Source organism: Vanellus vanellus (genome assembly GCF_965231255.1).
Source record: "Vanellus vanellus genome assembly, chromosome: 2".
Classification (NCBI taxonomy): Eukaryota; Metazoa; Chordata; class Aves; order Charadriiformes; family Charadriidae; genus Vanellus; species Vanellus vanellus.
The window spans coordinates 65,331,178-65,344,702 of record NC_138906.1 but is presented as its reverse complement, the minus strand read 5'-3'; the positions used below and the strand labels follow the sequence as shown (position 1 = coordinate 65,344,702).

The window sequence follows — 13,525 nt, the reverse complement described above, 5'->3', positions numbered from 1 at the left end:
CAGAACAGAAGAGGTAGGGATCAACTGCAGGGAGTGGAAAGTGAACAAGAGAATGGCCTAGGGAGCAGAAGGAATGGACGATGTGAGTTGGGTCTGTAGGCACTTAGAAACTATTTAACATTATTGATTTGAGTTTTTTTCTAAAGGACAAAGGTAAAAAGAAAGATGTTTATGGGATTGTCTTGCACTCAATGTTCAGTTAGTAGTTACTAGAGGATAACCCGGTAGATATGCTGAAATCCCAATTGTATGGCAAAAAGCCTCACAACTCAAATATAAGGCACCCCCAAAAAAAATCCCAAACAGCCAACCAAACAAATACAAATGTTCCAAGTAACTTAGTAACTTCAAGCTATGCTCATTCTCTGTCCCACTGGTTGCCCAGCAAAAGACATGAGAGGACACCATAAGGGAGATATCCAACATTGCTTCCCCTGGCAGGCAAGTACCAGGCTGAAAAAAAGAAACATCATCTTCGCTTTTGTGTCAGCTGGGTGAGAGAGGTTTTTCTCCTGGCCTGAAGAGAGAGATTTTGAATGCTTTGCCTTTCTGTATCACGATGAAACCATGATTTCTCAACAGGAAAGAAAAGACCATCTGTTACTCAAAGCAACAGCAATAGAATGTTTGCCTGGGAAGTTATGAGAAAGGTTGAACTCTGTACTCTGTCTTGCTCAGCTTGTCTTGTACTTAACCCTCAGTCTGCTATCACAGGCAAGTGTCCTGGTCACCAAGTCTCTGAGCTCTTCCAGAGCATTTTGTTTTTTCTACTGGAGCCACTGTATTTAACTATTCCTTGCTGACAGGAAGGGCAAAAATGGAGGGATGTTGCATAGCTCAATGACTGTAGCACCTCAGTCTTTCCATATAGCTATAGTTTTTAGGAGAAGCTCTATGCTAAATCTGAGAAATCTTCCCCACTGAAATCAGCATGTGAATCTCCAGCATATCATTTTTCAGGGAAGACAGTGGAATACAGATCATGTTATGTGTTTAAGTTGGAACCCTGAGTGCCTTTTTGTGTGGCATAGGAAAGATACAGAAATATTCTCATGTATGCGTGCTGCCCTGGTCTTACTGTTCCTGCTGGGCAGTGGTCTGTAGTTAGCTGAGTTAGATTTATTATTATTATGAGGATTTAAATGAACAAATACTTTCTGACTAATATACTCTCTGATCTCACAGTTAATTACTGCAGAATCACAGTATAGCTCCAAAATAGAAAGCAGAGGATCAGCATGTGACTGTTTATTCTGCCTTCCCAGCAAGGCTTCTGTTAGCAACAAGCAGCAGCTGCAGATAAAAATAGAAGGCGATGAGCAACTAGGATCTTTAGTTGAACACAGAAGTCACTGTCCATGACGGCAAGGAGTCCAGAGCAATAATGAAGTCCCTCCGATTCATTAGTGCTGAAGCATTCGTGTCAAATGCAGAGTTTGCCAGGAAGAGTCTCGGCAGTATTGCCCATAATCTTTTTCCTCTTCTTTTTAAAGCCAGCTATTTACTGGAGCAAGGGGAAGTGATTCATGACTTGGTAGAGAACTGGCCATTTGTCGACTTTAACATGGGAAAACTTTTGGGAACTACTGTGGACTACCAGGAAGACCTGAGCCATAGAACATGCTCAGTGTGCTTGGAAAGCTGTCTGAAAGGGCTGAGAGACTATGTGCTGAATCATTCTTCTCCCTATGTGAAAAAATTGAAAGTGGTCGACCTGACGGGTTTAAAAGATGTTGAAGTTCAGTTTTGTGAGTGTAAGAAGACAACGGGCAGGTGGGCCAGGACACAGCTGCTCTCTAAGCTTTGTTTAGAACTGCTGGTTTACCTTCAACAAAGACAGTGCAATCCAAGAACCTTTGAAATCAGTATTGATGTGCTAATTGACTTGTTTGTTACAGAACGGAACTATGAGCTGGTAGTGCAGGCCCTATTGAAGAAATGCTTTTGCCCACTGAAGATCTGCTGTGTGGCATTCAGATCTGACAACCTGGCTTTGCAGAAATTCTTCTATATCATAAAGCTCACTGATCCCTCTTTGTTGCGCAAACTGGAAGTAGTTCACAACGTTCGCTTGGAAATGGAACACTTGGAAAAGCTCTTCAACAGTGTCCACTTCCCTCTATTGATGTCCTTGACCTTGCCACCAAGAACATTTAATGTGCGGAGATTTACAGCTACAGATGAACGGATGCTTACTAACATTGGAGAAAAGATGGGTGAAATGACCCAGCTGACTGAGTTGAGTATGTCATTTTCTATACTCACAGGAAGAATACAGAAACTGCTCAGGTAATTTGGTCATTCTGCTTTCAGTAAAACTGTAAAGAACAGCACATGGTGCCATCAGCAAGCTCAGAATCTCTGAGAATAAGGGAAGCAAGTGGATCTCAGGGTATGTGTGAAGAAGGGGCAGCAGAAAGCTAGGAAAGAGTATTCATTGGTGAGAATTGGAAGCCAATATCTAATACATTTAGAAGAACTGACTGTTCTTATTAGTCTTCCAGAGCCCAGCTGATAAGTATGATGGGAATATGCTTTTGGTTGCTACATAAGAGAGGGGTACACCCAGACATTTTAGATTTGCCACATTCTGGAGCTTGTATCTCAGTCAGCTTAGGCTGGCCTTTGGTGCAAGACCTGAGTCATATTCCAAGTATTTTTCAGGGTCTCAGGGGAATTTTTGTCCTCTAAAAAAGAGGCAGTGAATATACTAAGATTTCACTGTAATTTTAGGTGGGCAGGGGAATAGTAGACTTTGATTTGAGACTTTGATTTCAGTTGTTTATTGTGTCTGTCAATCTCAAAGTAAGAGAGATCCAATGCTTTTCTGTACTGAAGATTAAGCATATGAAAATTCATGATGAATGCCTGGGAAAAATTTCTAATTCTCAAAAAGATAACAAGCTTCCAGTGAACAGTGTTCATATTTGAACAGAAAATAAGTTAACTGTATGCTTTTCAGAGCACCTAAAAAAAAAAAGGCATACAAAAGTTTCATCAAGACAAATCACCTTGGTCTAAAATTCCTCCTGTATAAAGAAGTAATTTAATTTAAAAGTTGTGAATGGCACACCACTTTTATTGATAGAAATAAATTACAAGTTTCTAACCTTGATCCAGCTGAGGTCTGTAGCGGAAGTCTCACTAAGATTTAGTAGGTGTGAAAGGGATCTCTTGATTTTCATATCAGAACTATTTTATATTGAACTAGAATATTTGCATGTAATCTCAGGTACACCTCATCAGGCGGTTTCTTTGCAACTCAAGAACAATACAACATGTAAACCTCTTGGGCATTAAAAAAAAACAACACAGTAGAAATAAAACTAGAAATGAAAGCAGATGTCTTGTTAGAATGCTGATTGGCTTTCATTTTGGAATGAATCCTTCCTTAATGGAAATGATCTAAATTTCTGCATTATAACATCTTTCTACAAGAAGCAGCCACCAATGCTTTTGTGGTAGTAATGATCTGCTATTAATTAAGGAAGTAATAAACATCTGAGAGCATATAACTGGTTACCAAAAAGACACATAGAATGTTACCAAATTAATCCCCATTAAATCAACACAGTTGGAGTTATGTAAAGTAGGAGCTAATCCATGGGACTGAGTTCGGAAGGAAAATATACTTGTCATTGTTGGCAAATGCTTCTATTTCTCAAAAGAGCTTAGAAAAAATAATGAATGTGGCAGATGGCTGCATTCATAATGTGAATAGTTGTATGAAATGTTGTAAATGTAGCTTTTCAGTGGTTTATGCCATATTTTTGTTTTCTCTTTAATTCTGCAGCCCACTAAAGATGCCGCTGAAGGTGCTGGATGTTTCTAATTGCTCATTGAACCATGCTGATATGGCCTTTTTGGCCAATAGCTTCCATGCTAATCACTTAGAAGCTCTGGACCTAAGTGGTCACAATATACCTGACCTTTACCCATCAATATTCTTTAAGCTTCTCAGCCATTCCTCTTCAGTGCTCAGGATTCTTACCTTGGAGGACTGTAACATCCAAGACACTCATGTCAACATGTTGATTTTAGGTTTAAGCCCTTGTCAGAAACTACAGGAATTTAGGTTTCTTGGAAACCCACTGTCATCCCAAGCACTTAAACACCTTTTCACGTTTCTTTGTGAGTTGCCAATGCTGAAAAATGTTGAGTTCCCAGTTCCAAGGGACTGCTACCCAATTGGCATCACCTATCCGATTGATGATGCCAGTCTCTGCAGATTTGATCACCAAAAATATGAAAGTGTAGCAGAGGAGCTTAACCTCATTTTACTCCAAGCAAATAGGGAGGATGTGAAGGCTTCAACTCCACTCTTTGGCAGTTATGACGCAGCTGTTCAGGAGACGAACAATGAACTGGGAGCTTACTTGATCAAGTCCTTCAAAGAAACTTTAGAGAAGTTCACTGCTTCTCTTAACAAAATGAGTTAAAGGTGTGACATATTGGTGATGAGATGCCCTGTCAAACCAGAAGTTAATTTAGTCTTTTCTAGAACTGTGCCTTTGTTGATCAGGCTTGAGTTTTCTTTAATTTCTTGGCTGAATTTACTTCTATTTTAATATCCTCTGATCATCTGAGGTATTTTAACTATGCTATATCTATTGTATACACCTTACATAAGCACTACTTGCTCTCAAAAGAGGGGAGGACCCTTAATAGCTTATTATTTTACACAAAAGCAGTTTGTTTCTGAGTAAATCAATAGGTGTTTAAGCTTGGTTATTTTCTTATATGGTTTCCTCTGGATATGGCAATGAAGCTTCTAGCTCTACAGAGAAGACAGGAAAGTCCTTTTCCAAGTCCAACAGGATGTCCCAAAGATTGTGCACCTATCCTCAGCTATGGCTCTCTAAATGAATTTTGGTTTTTGTCCTTGGCCTCCCAAATTCACCAATAGTGGGGGATGTATAACAGCCTCCATGTCCCTCTGCCTCTCTTTTCTTCTGCAGAGGCAATCACAATACCCCCTTTTTTTTTTTTTCCAGGGGTAATTACAGATTTTGTCTGATACATTGTGCTGGTGAGGAGTAAAGTTCTATACTGAGGAGGCCAGCAAACAAAGCGGTTGGCTGACAGCAGGGGATTTCCCCCCACTTCCCCCAGCAATATAAAGCAGCTTATGTGGACACTGTTGAAGCTCTTGCAAAGTGTATTTTACAAAAGCATACCAGACAGTGCTGCACACATGCTTGTGATGTCAGAGGTAAGTGCCTCAAACTGCTCCCTTTGTTGAACCAGCTTCTTGGCTGGTAGAATGTACCCTGCTGCTTTCAGCCATTAGGACAGTGGTAATAATGCAAAAAAGACAAGTGTCGAAAACACATGTAGAAAAATGAATCCAATGCCAATTTCAAAAATATGGAAAAGGGACAAGGCTGGTTGCTGAGTAACTAGAAGTTCATCTACATAAAATACTGCCCTCCTCTGCCAGGACTGTTTATTGTTCTGCTACAGAATTACAACGAGTGCCTGGAAGAATCACATTTATTTTCAAGCTCCAGTGCAAGAAATGTATTTAAGTGACAGGGTAAACAGAATCCCAGCCCCTCTGCCACACTGTATTGGAACATGGGCAAAGGGGCCAACAGGGTTTCAGGATGCAGCAGTATCTGGGGAGAGTACTATAAGAGGGGAGGAATCCCTGGGTAGTAGGCAAGTTTCATAGTCTGCTCAGCTTCTCACCTGTAATACTGTGGGCAGACCAAAGAGAAAGACAGTAGCAAATCTTACCTGTTGTCAACCAATTTGAGATCTCTGCCGACAGCCTCTGTCAACTCTACCAGAGCCCAAACTGTTCTGATGTGGACCCAGAGACTTGGTTAGCTTCTAGGAGATCTGGAAAAAAAAAAAAAAAGAGTAAGATGTCCAGCACTCTGCCATAAAATATATTTAACAGTTCATGGAGGAGGTTCAAGGATGTGATTGGTGACAGCCAGCATGGCTTCACCAAGCGCAAGTCCCGCCTGACAAATTTGGTGGCCTTCTATGAAAGGGTTACAGCGGTGGTGGACGAGGGAAGATCAATTGATGCCATCTACCTGGACTTGTGCAAAGCATTTGATGCTGTCCCACACGATATCCTGGTCTCTAAATTGAAGAGACATGGATTCGACAAATGGACCACGCGATGGATAAAGAACTGGCTGGACGGTCGCACTCAAAGAGTTGTGGTCAATGGCTCGATGTCCAAGTGGAGAGCAGTGACGAGTGCCGTTCCTCAGTGGTCGGTACTGGGGCCTGTACTGTTGAACATCTTTGTCGGCGACATGGACAGTGGGGTTGAGTGCACCCTTAGCAAGTTTGCTGATGATACCAAGCTCTTTGGTGAGGTAGACATACTGGAGGGGAGGGATGCCATCCAGAGGGACCTGGACAGGCTAGAGAGGTGAGCCCAAGCCAACCTCATGCAGTTCAACAAGGCCAAGTGCAAGGTCTTACATCTGGGTTGGGGCAATCCCAAGCACAAATACAGGCTTGTCAGGGAATGGCTGGAGAGCAGCCCTGAGGAGAAGGACCTAGGTGTGCTGATTGACGAGAAGCTCAACATGAGCCAGCAATGTGCAATTGCAGCCCAGAAGGTCAACCGTATCCTGGGCTGCATCAAAAGAAGTGTGGCCTGCAGGTCAAAGGAGGGGATTCTGCCCCTCTATGCCACTCTTGTGATACCCCACCTGGAGTACTGCATCCAGCTCTGGAGTCCCCAACATAAGAAGGACATGGACCTGCTGGAGTGTGTCCAGAGGAGAGCCACGAGGCTGATCTGAGGGCTGGAGCACCTCTCCTATGAAGAGAGGCTAAAAGAGTTGGGGTTGTTCAGCCTGGAGAAGAGAAGGCTCCGGGAGATCTTATTGCGGCCTTCCAGTGCCTTAAGGGGGCCTACAGGAGAGCTGGGGAAGGACTTTTCACTAGGGCGTGTAGCAATAGGATGAGGGAGAATGGCTTTAAACTAGAAGAGGGCAGGTTCAGATTAAACATTAGAAAGAAGTTTTTAACTTTAAGGGTGGTAAGGCACTGGAACAGGTTGCCCAGAGAGGTTGTTGAGGCCCCATCCCTGGAGGTATTCAAGGCCAGGCTGGATGTGGTCTTGGGCAATCTGGTCTAGTGAGAGGTGTCCCTGCCTATGACAGGGGGGTTGGAACTCGATGATCTTCAAGGTCCTTTCCAACCTAAACCATTATATGATTCTATGATTCTATGAAAACTTAATTAAACAGCACTGAAAGTGAATGTTGTAGCAGGAGTTGAGGTATCATTGTAGTATTAAAGATCATTATTAAAATAAGAAAGGGCCGCTTACTTAAAATAATAACACTGGATCTCGTCATCTGAGGGTAAGGAAGAAACTTTCTTCATTTAGGCAGTGCTGGTTTGTGAAGCTTTTTGTTTATCCACAATAAGAATATGAAAGTAGCTACTAGCCTAGTTTACAAGAAAAAGTAAATAAATAGACTATGTACTGAGCAGAGCTTACAGGTTCCATGGTATGTATTTAAATTTTTTTGTGTGTGTCTTCTTAGCATGTGTTCTTCCTTCTAACATGTTTTATTGACTAAACATATGATGGTAAAATTGAAAGTGAATGGATGTGACCGGTTTATGTTTAGAGACTGCTGAAAAAAAAAATAATAAAAAAATTAGTCATTTATGTTGCTGAGCTAAGCAGCTGTGATTTAGAAAATGCCATATGGTTTTGCTTATATTTGAGCAGAGTTCCACATGCTCCCTTGTCCTTGCCTCCACTCTTTACTTTTCCCTCCATCTGACCTTGCATTCTTTTCATCCTAGACTTGACCCATGACTTCTAAGCCAGACATAACTGGTTTGAATTTTGCTAGGCCAAGGATCTACTCCTTTAGGATGAGTAGTAACATTTGTTGTTGCTGAGAGAGACATTCCATGTACAGCAGCTGCAAACCTATGTGTAATGATTCCTCCACCCTGGCAGCAGGGCGAGCTAACAGGTTGTGCCTGGAGGTGAAGATTTGGAAGCATGTTGTGCTACAATGGCAGGTCACTGCCTGTTTCAGTACACACAAAATAGACAGCTAGTTAACAGCTGTCTATTCAGCTCTTATTTTAGAATATTTAGATGTCTTTATGAAGACTGCTGCCTGTGCAGCCATCTCTGTTTTATCCTTGCCTAAAGCCAGTCCTAATCCACACCTTTGTTTTATTTCCTCCTTCTTCTTCCTCTTCCCACAAACTCCTGCCTGTCTTTCATTTTCAGTCTTGCATATATATGCTGTCTATTTATGATTCTCTGGGCCAGGAGGAGCCCTGTAGAGGCCACAATTTTAGTGCCCAATGAGGATAAGCACTATGTCTATTTCAAATATCCCCATCGAGCCCGGAGTATGGAGTACATTGCATTACAGAAGTGGTGCATGTGCATCACTTCATGCAGAATAGGTGTGAATGACTGACAAACAGTTGGAGCATGTGGATCCATGTGTACAAAGGATTTGGATCCTGTTCCTGGGAAGCCAACTGCTCTGCAGAAGCATGCAGACATTTTCAAAGTTTTGTGATCTTCTAAAATGCATTTTGCATTTGAGAGGATTGAAGCAAAAGTTTTATTGTTTACAGTTGCATGTTAAAATTTTATTGAATGAAATTATATAGTATTAACTAAAATGCATACAGGTATATCAGTACTTTGGATAGTATTGAATCCAAAAGGCTGAACTGCTGCTAGTGTATGACAACAGTATTTTACTGATACAAAACTATATTTACCTCAGAACTTGTTAGGAGAAAATGTCATATTTTGGGCATGGAGGGATTTGTACCCTTTTGGAATGGAATCAGGTATTTTTTCTCTTTTAAATCACACAATTTCCAACTTTAGAGCCAACTTGTTCCAAGTTCTGAACAGCTGCATGCAATTACCTTAGCTGTGGTGACAGGTGCTCGTTTGTGGAAATCCTGCCCTTAGCTCTCACATATCCTACCTTTGTCTCTTTAGTTTCTTTCTAATTATGGTTGTTATTGTTGGTTTTAAATACAGGCCAAGCTGTAGCATTTTGGTGCTACTTACAACAAGGATGTGTGCCATCTCTCAGAAGGATTCCTGCATCTCTTCTGCCCCTGCAGTGCTGATTATGGTTTGGGCCTGCTTTTTCTTCCCTTTCCTACGTGTGTGGGACTTGGCATTCTGTTATTAGAAAAGAAGAACTAATGCTGTAACTAACTAGGCATATGAAGTTACCTTACACTTTGCAAGTGCAGCCAGATATCAATTTAACCCTGCCTTGTGTCCCCTGTCCTTCTGATTTGTTTCAAGCTGGAGCTATGCAGTTGATAATGCCAGCTATAGCTACTTAAAATCATGGACCAGAACTCAAAATGCTGTAAGATTTTAAAGTCAATTTAACTTCATTTTACCTTTTATTTCCATTCTGTTACAGTTTTATGTTGTAAGAAATCCTAATTTTTGAGAATTATCATTAAATACAAAGTTCACTAAAGAAAAAGTATCAATTCCTTTTGTTGCTTCTGCAAAAGCTAAAATTCTCACGTTTTCAAAAGCTGAGCTATTTTAGGCAAAAAAATGCAGGACAAACAGTGGACCAGTTCACAATACTGCCTTGCTAACATTCCAGTAGTATTTGTGCTCAATGATGCCTTTTCTAAGATTTCTCAAGTGGCAGCTACCCATCAGTTTCAAATGCTTGTAAACAAATACCAAGAAACACTAAGAAGAGAGAGAAAAAAATACACAAATCTGCACTCTAACCAGCTTCCATAGTGTGATGGAAGCTATGAAAGGCTTCTAAGGTGAGCATCGTGTTCTATTAGACAGAGGACACAGCTGGGGTGAGACTGTTGGAAAAGTGACAGACTGCTGCCTTTCAGAGAAACAGTCTTCCTGTTTCACTGTCCTGGTTCCGGCAAGGATGGGGTTAATTTCCCCAAGGAGCCGGCAGGGGAGGCAAGTATTCCATACCACGTGACCCATGCCCAGCTATAAAAGGAGCTAGCCGGGAAGAGGGAGTCAGTTGCCACTTGGGGGTGGGCTGTGGTGGTGTGAGTCTGGTTGGTGTGCTTTGTGGCGGTACTGTAATTGCATTCTTATACTCCTTTACCGGTGTTATTGTTTTTCTTTCTTTCTTTTCTTTCTTCTTCCCTTTGTCTGTTCTGTTAAATTAAAATATTTCAACCCACGAGTTTTGCCCTTTTCTGCTGATTTTTCCCACGGCTGTGGGAGTCGAGCGAACGGCTGCGTGGTTCTTTGTTGCTGGCTGAGGCCAAACCACGACAGTCCTTTGTGGCGCCCAATGTGGGGCACGAAGGGTTGCAATAATGACAGATCTGACCAGAGCTTGTTAAAATGGATTTCTTATATGCATTTCTACTATTAGTTAAATAGTTGCCGGTTACAATGTTGCTTCGTTTGTTTACATGGCTGTGTTATGTAAATTCTTATATGCTGTATGTACTCCCTGTGATGCTGTTTGTTATCTCAGGGAGAGGGATCAGGACTATCATTTTGCTGTCCTGTGCAATATCAGCTTATGATATGGTAACATCACTATTCAAGTGGCTTTGTTGGGGTTTCTATGCAGTATTGCTGTCCTGTCCATACCTTGGTTACCGTCTCTCAGAAGTTATCAATAATCACACCCAATCTGTGGGAGAAACAGGGGGAGATACTTTCCCCAGCTCATTTGCCTCCCTTTTCTCCTTTGGGCCAGGTATAACACCTCTTGAGAATTTTGAATATCCTTGGGACGCTCAAACCAGCGTGTTCCTATTGCTATGTCTCCTGAATGTTTTTCAAGTCTTGTTTAGGGTAAAACAGCTGTTTAAGACTACCACTCAGAAATCTGTCCCAAGGCCAGATAGTCAGGGGTGGCATGGGATGCGGGAGAACATGGGCAGGTATCTAGAGAACTTCTCACCTCCAATGGCTTGGGACTTCACCCTTGGACAACTACAGGACCCTGATAAAGTAATAGAATATTTGAAAGGAAAATGCTGTGGCTATTCTAGAGAGGCACAACTTATGGCACTGTGTTGGGCCCTGGCCAGTATCTACCAAACACTGCTCAGTACTATGCAGGACCCTCAGGGGAAAGAGGGGAAAGCCAGACCAGCAGACAATGAGGCTACTCCAACCCCGGTGGCAGACAATGAGGCTACTCCAACCCTAGTGGCAGGCAATGCAGCCACTCAAACCCCAGTGGCAGGCACTGCAGCTGAACCCAAAAGCCAACCTGTGCCAGTATCAGTTGCTCCTATACAGAAGAAGAAATACACCAAGAAATCAGTTCGCATAGTAAGGGATGATGATGAACTAGGGTGATCCAAGGAACAGGAGGAAGAGACAGAACCAGAGATAATCACCCAATCCCTATCCCTGAGTGAGCTGCGAGATATGCGAAAAGATTTCAGTCGACTTCCTGGTGAGCACATTGTCACCTGGCTGCTCCGATGCTGGGATAACGGGGCCAGTAGCTTGGAATTACAGGGCAGGGAAGCTAAACAGCTGGGATCCTTGTCTTTGCTTTCTGCCCCCTTTCGTGTGGGAATAATGGCTGGAGGTTCGGTATTTTTTCTTCCGGCAATATGGAAAATAGCAAAAGGTGGTTTTGAGGCTGCAGTCAAGAGGAAAGCCCTGAGCCCCAAGGTTTGTGGAAGGGTGAAAGTGATTCCAGGGGACAGAGAAGTCAAGGCACAGCTTTGTGTGCTGGCCCCTTTCATGTGGGAGTAATGGCTGGACGTTTGGGATTTGTGCCCCCGGCCTTTCGGAAAACGGGAAAAGGTGTTTTTGAGGCTACAGTCAAGAGGAAAGCCCTGAGCCCCAAGGTTTGTGGAGTGATAAAAGTGGTTCCAGGGGACAGCGAGGACAAGGAACAGCTTTGCGTGCTGGCCCCTTTCGTGTGGGAATAACAGCTGGACTTTTGGTATTTTCCTCCCTGGCAATTTGGAAAATAGCAAAAGGTGTTTTTGAGGCAGCAGTCAAGAGGAAAGCCCTGAGACCCAGTGTTTGTGGAGCAATGAAAACGATTCCAGGGGACAGAGAAGACAAAGCACTCCTTTACGTGCTGGCCCGTTTTGTGTGGGAGCAATTGCAGGACGTTTGGTGTGGAGGAATTCCTGAGGGCGAGAGGTCATGATTTGATTCCAATGAGCAACCCAGGATTTTACCCAGGCAGAATAGCCTACATGTGCTGTCCTTGAAGTCTATTCTGAACAATATTGGAACAAACTTGGTCTGGGAGCAAAACTGCAGAAGGCAAAACAATCAGCGTGTGTTATGTCCATGGGAATAGCATATCGCTGATCAGGTTGGGGGACGTTACGTGTAAGCAAGAGGGTTAAACCAATTACCATGTTTTTTATGTGTGCTATTTCTGTAAATATATATATATTCACCGTATAGTTTGTGTATGCTATTTTTGTAAGCCTTTATATACTCTGCTACTAGCAAGCTTATACGTACTCTGCTAAAACACCTAATAAAGGAGAACGACCACACTCACACTGATGCTACGTTGTTACTCCACTACACAATCCCACTCTGACATCTGGTAGCAGAGGATGCACCTTCAGCACGCCTGAGCTCTCCGAGACTGCGGTAATCAGCAAGAGGAGGGGAGTGTGTAACGTGCTGGAAGAGCGTGCTGCTTGGTGCCATTAACTAGGGCAGACACCGGTCAAGGTCGCTCCTTGCCTTCCAGAGAAAGACCACAGCGGCGGCTCTGCTGACGAATATACTCTCTAAGAGAGGGCTAGAAGGGCAGCAGAAGTGGGCTGGAAGAGCGTGCTGCCTGGTAGCATAGTCTAGGGCAGACACCGGTCAAGGTCGCTCCTTGCCTTCCAGACAAAGGGAAGACCGCACCTGCTATCATGGAGCTTGAAGCAGTGGTGGCACTGCTGACAAGTATACTCTTTAAGAGAGGTGTGGAAGTGTCACAGAAACAGCTAATCATATTGATTAAACTGGGACAGAGATGGGGACACTGGCGATCCCTGGGTGATACAATGTGGGAAAAGACGATAAACAGGGAAGAAGAGAAAGAGATAAAAACCATTCGAGAGTTGTAGTGCACAATCTTAAAAACTTTGAAAGCCATGAAGGCAGAGAGAGAAGTTGCTTGTGCCGCATCACAGATGCTAGCCCCAGAGCAGTCCAAGGGTGGGGAAAAGAGCGCCGAAATAAGACCTGGTGCGTGGGCACATTTTTGGGGGCTGCTGGCTGTGAGAGGGGTCTCGGGAACACCATTTAGAACCATTGCCGAAGTTCGGGAAATTGCAGGCCCGCTCCCCCCACCACAAAAAGCAGAAGCCCAGTTGGATCTGCCGTGGAGTACGCAAAAGGCGGAAGTTGTCGTGCCCAAGCCAAGACCAGCGACTGAGCAAAATGCGGAAGGAGTGCCTCAGGAGATCCCAGAGGAGTGGCCTCTGCCACCGCCACAGCAGGGAGGGGAAGAATGCCGACCTGTGCCTTCGGGTCCTCCTTTGTGCCCTCCATCCCCTACCGTCATCCACGGACTCATCTGCGCGGGGGGTG

The 13,525-nt window shown here is 43.4% G+C and overlaps 1 protein-coding gene across 3 annotated transcripts; it reads left to right on the top strand.

Annotated features, from left to right (window-relative positions):
• Positions 1-1,349: 1,349 nt before the first annotated feature.
• Positions 1,350-12,489, top strand: LRRC14B (leucine rich repeat containing 14B). 3 transcript variants are annotated; one of them, XM_082499522.1, is made up of 4 exons: positions 1,350-2,289; positions 3,794-4,441; positions 4,995-5,212; positions 9,017-12,489. In XM_082499522.1, exons 1-2 carry the CDS (start codon positions 1,385-1,387, stop codon positions 4,437-4,439), a joined length of 1,551 nt encoding a protein of 516 aa, XP_082355648.1. In that variant the 5' UTR covers positions 1,350-1,384; the 3' UTR covers positions 4,440-4,441; positions 4,995-5,212; positions 9,017-12,489. The 3 variants fall into 3 exon arrangements, with proteins under 3 accessions (XP_082355648.1, XP_082355647.1, XP_082355646.1); XM_082499521.1 differs by having other exon boundaries at positions 3,794-4,587; XM_082499520.1 differs by having other exon boundaries at positions 3,794-5,212.
• Positions 12,490-13,525: the final 1,036 nt, after the last annotated feature.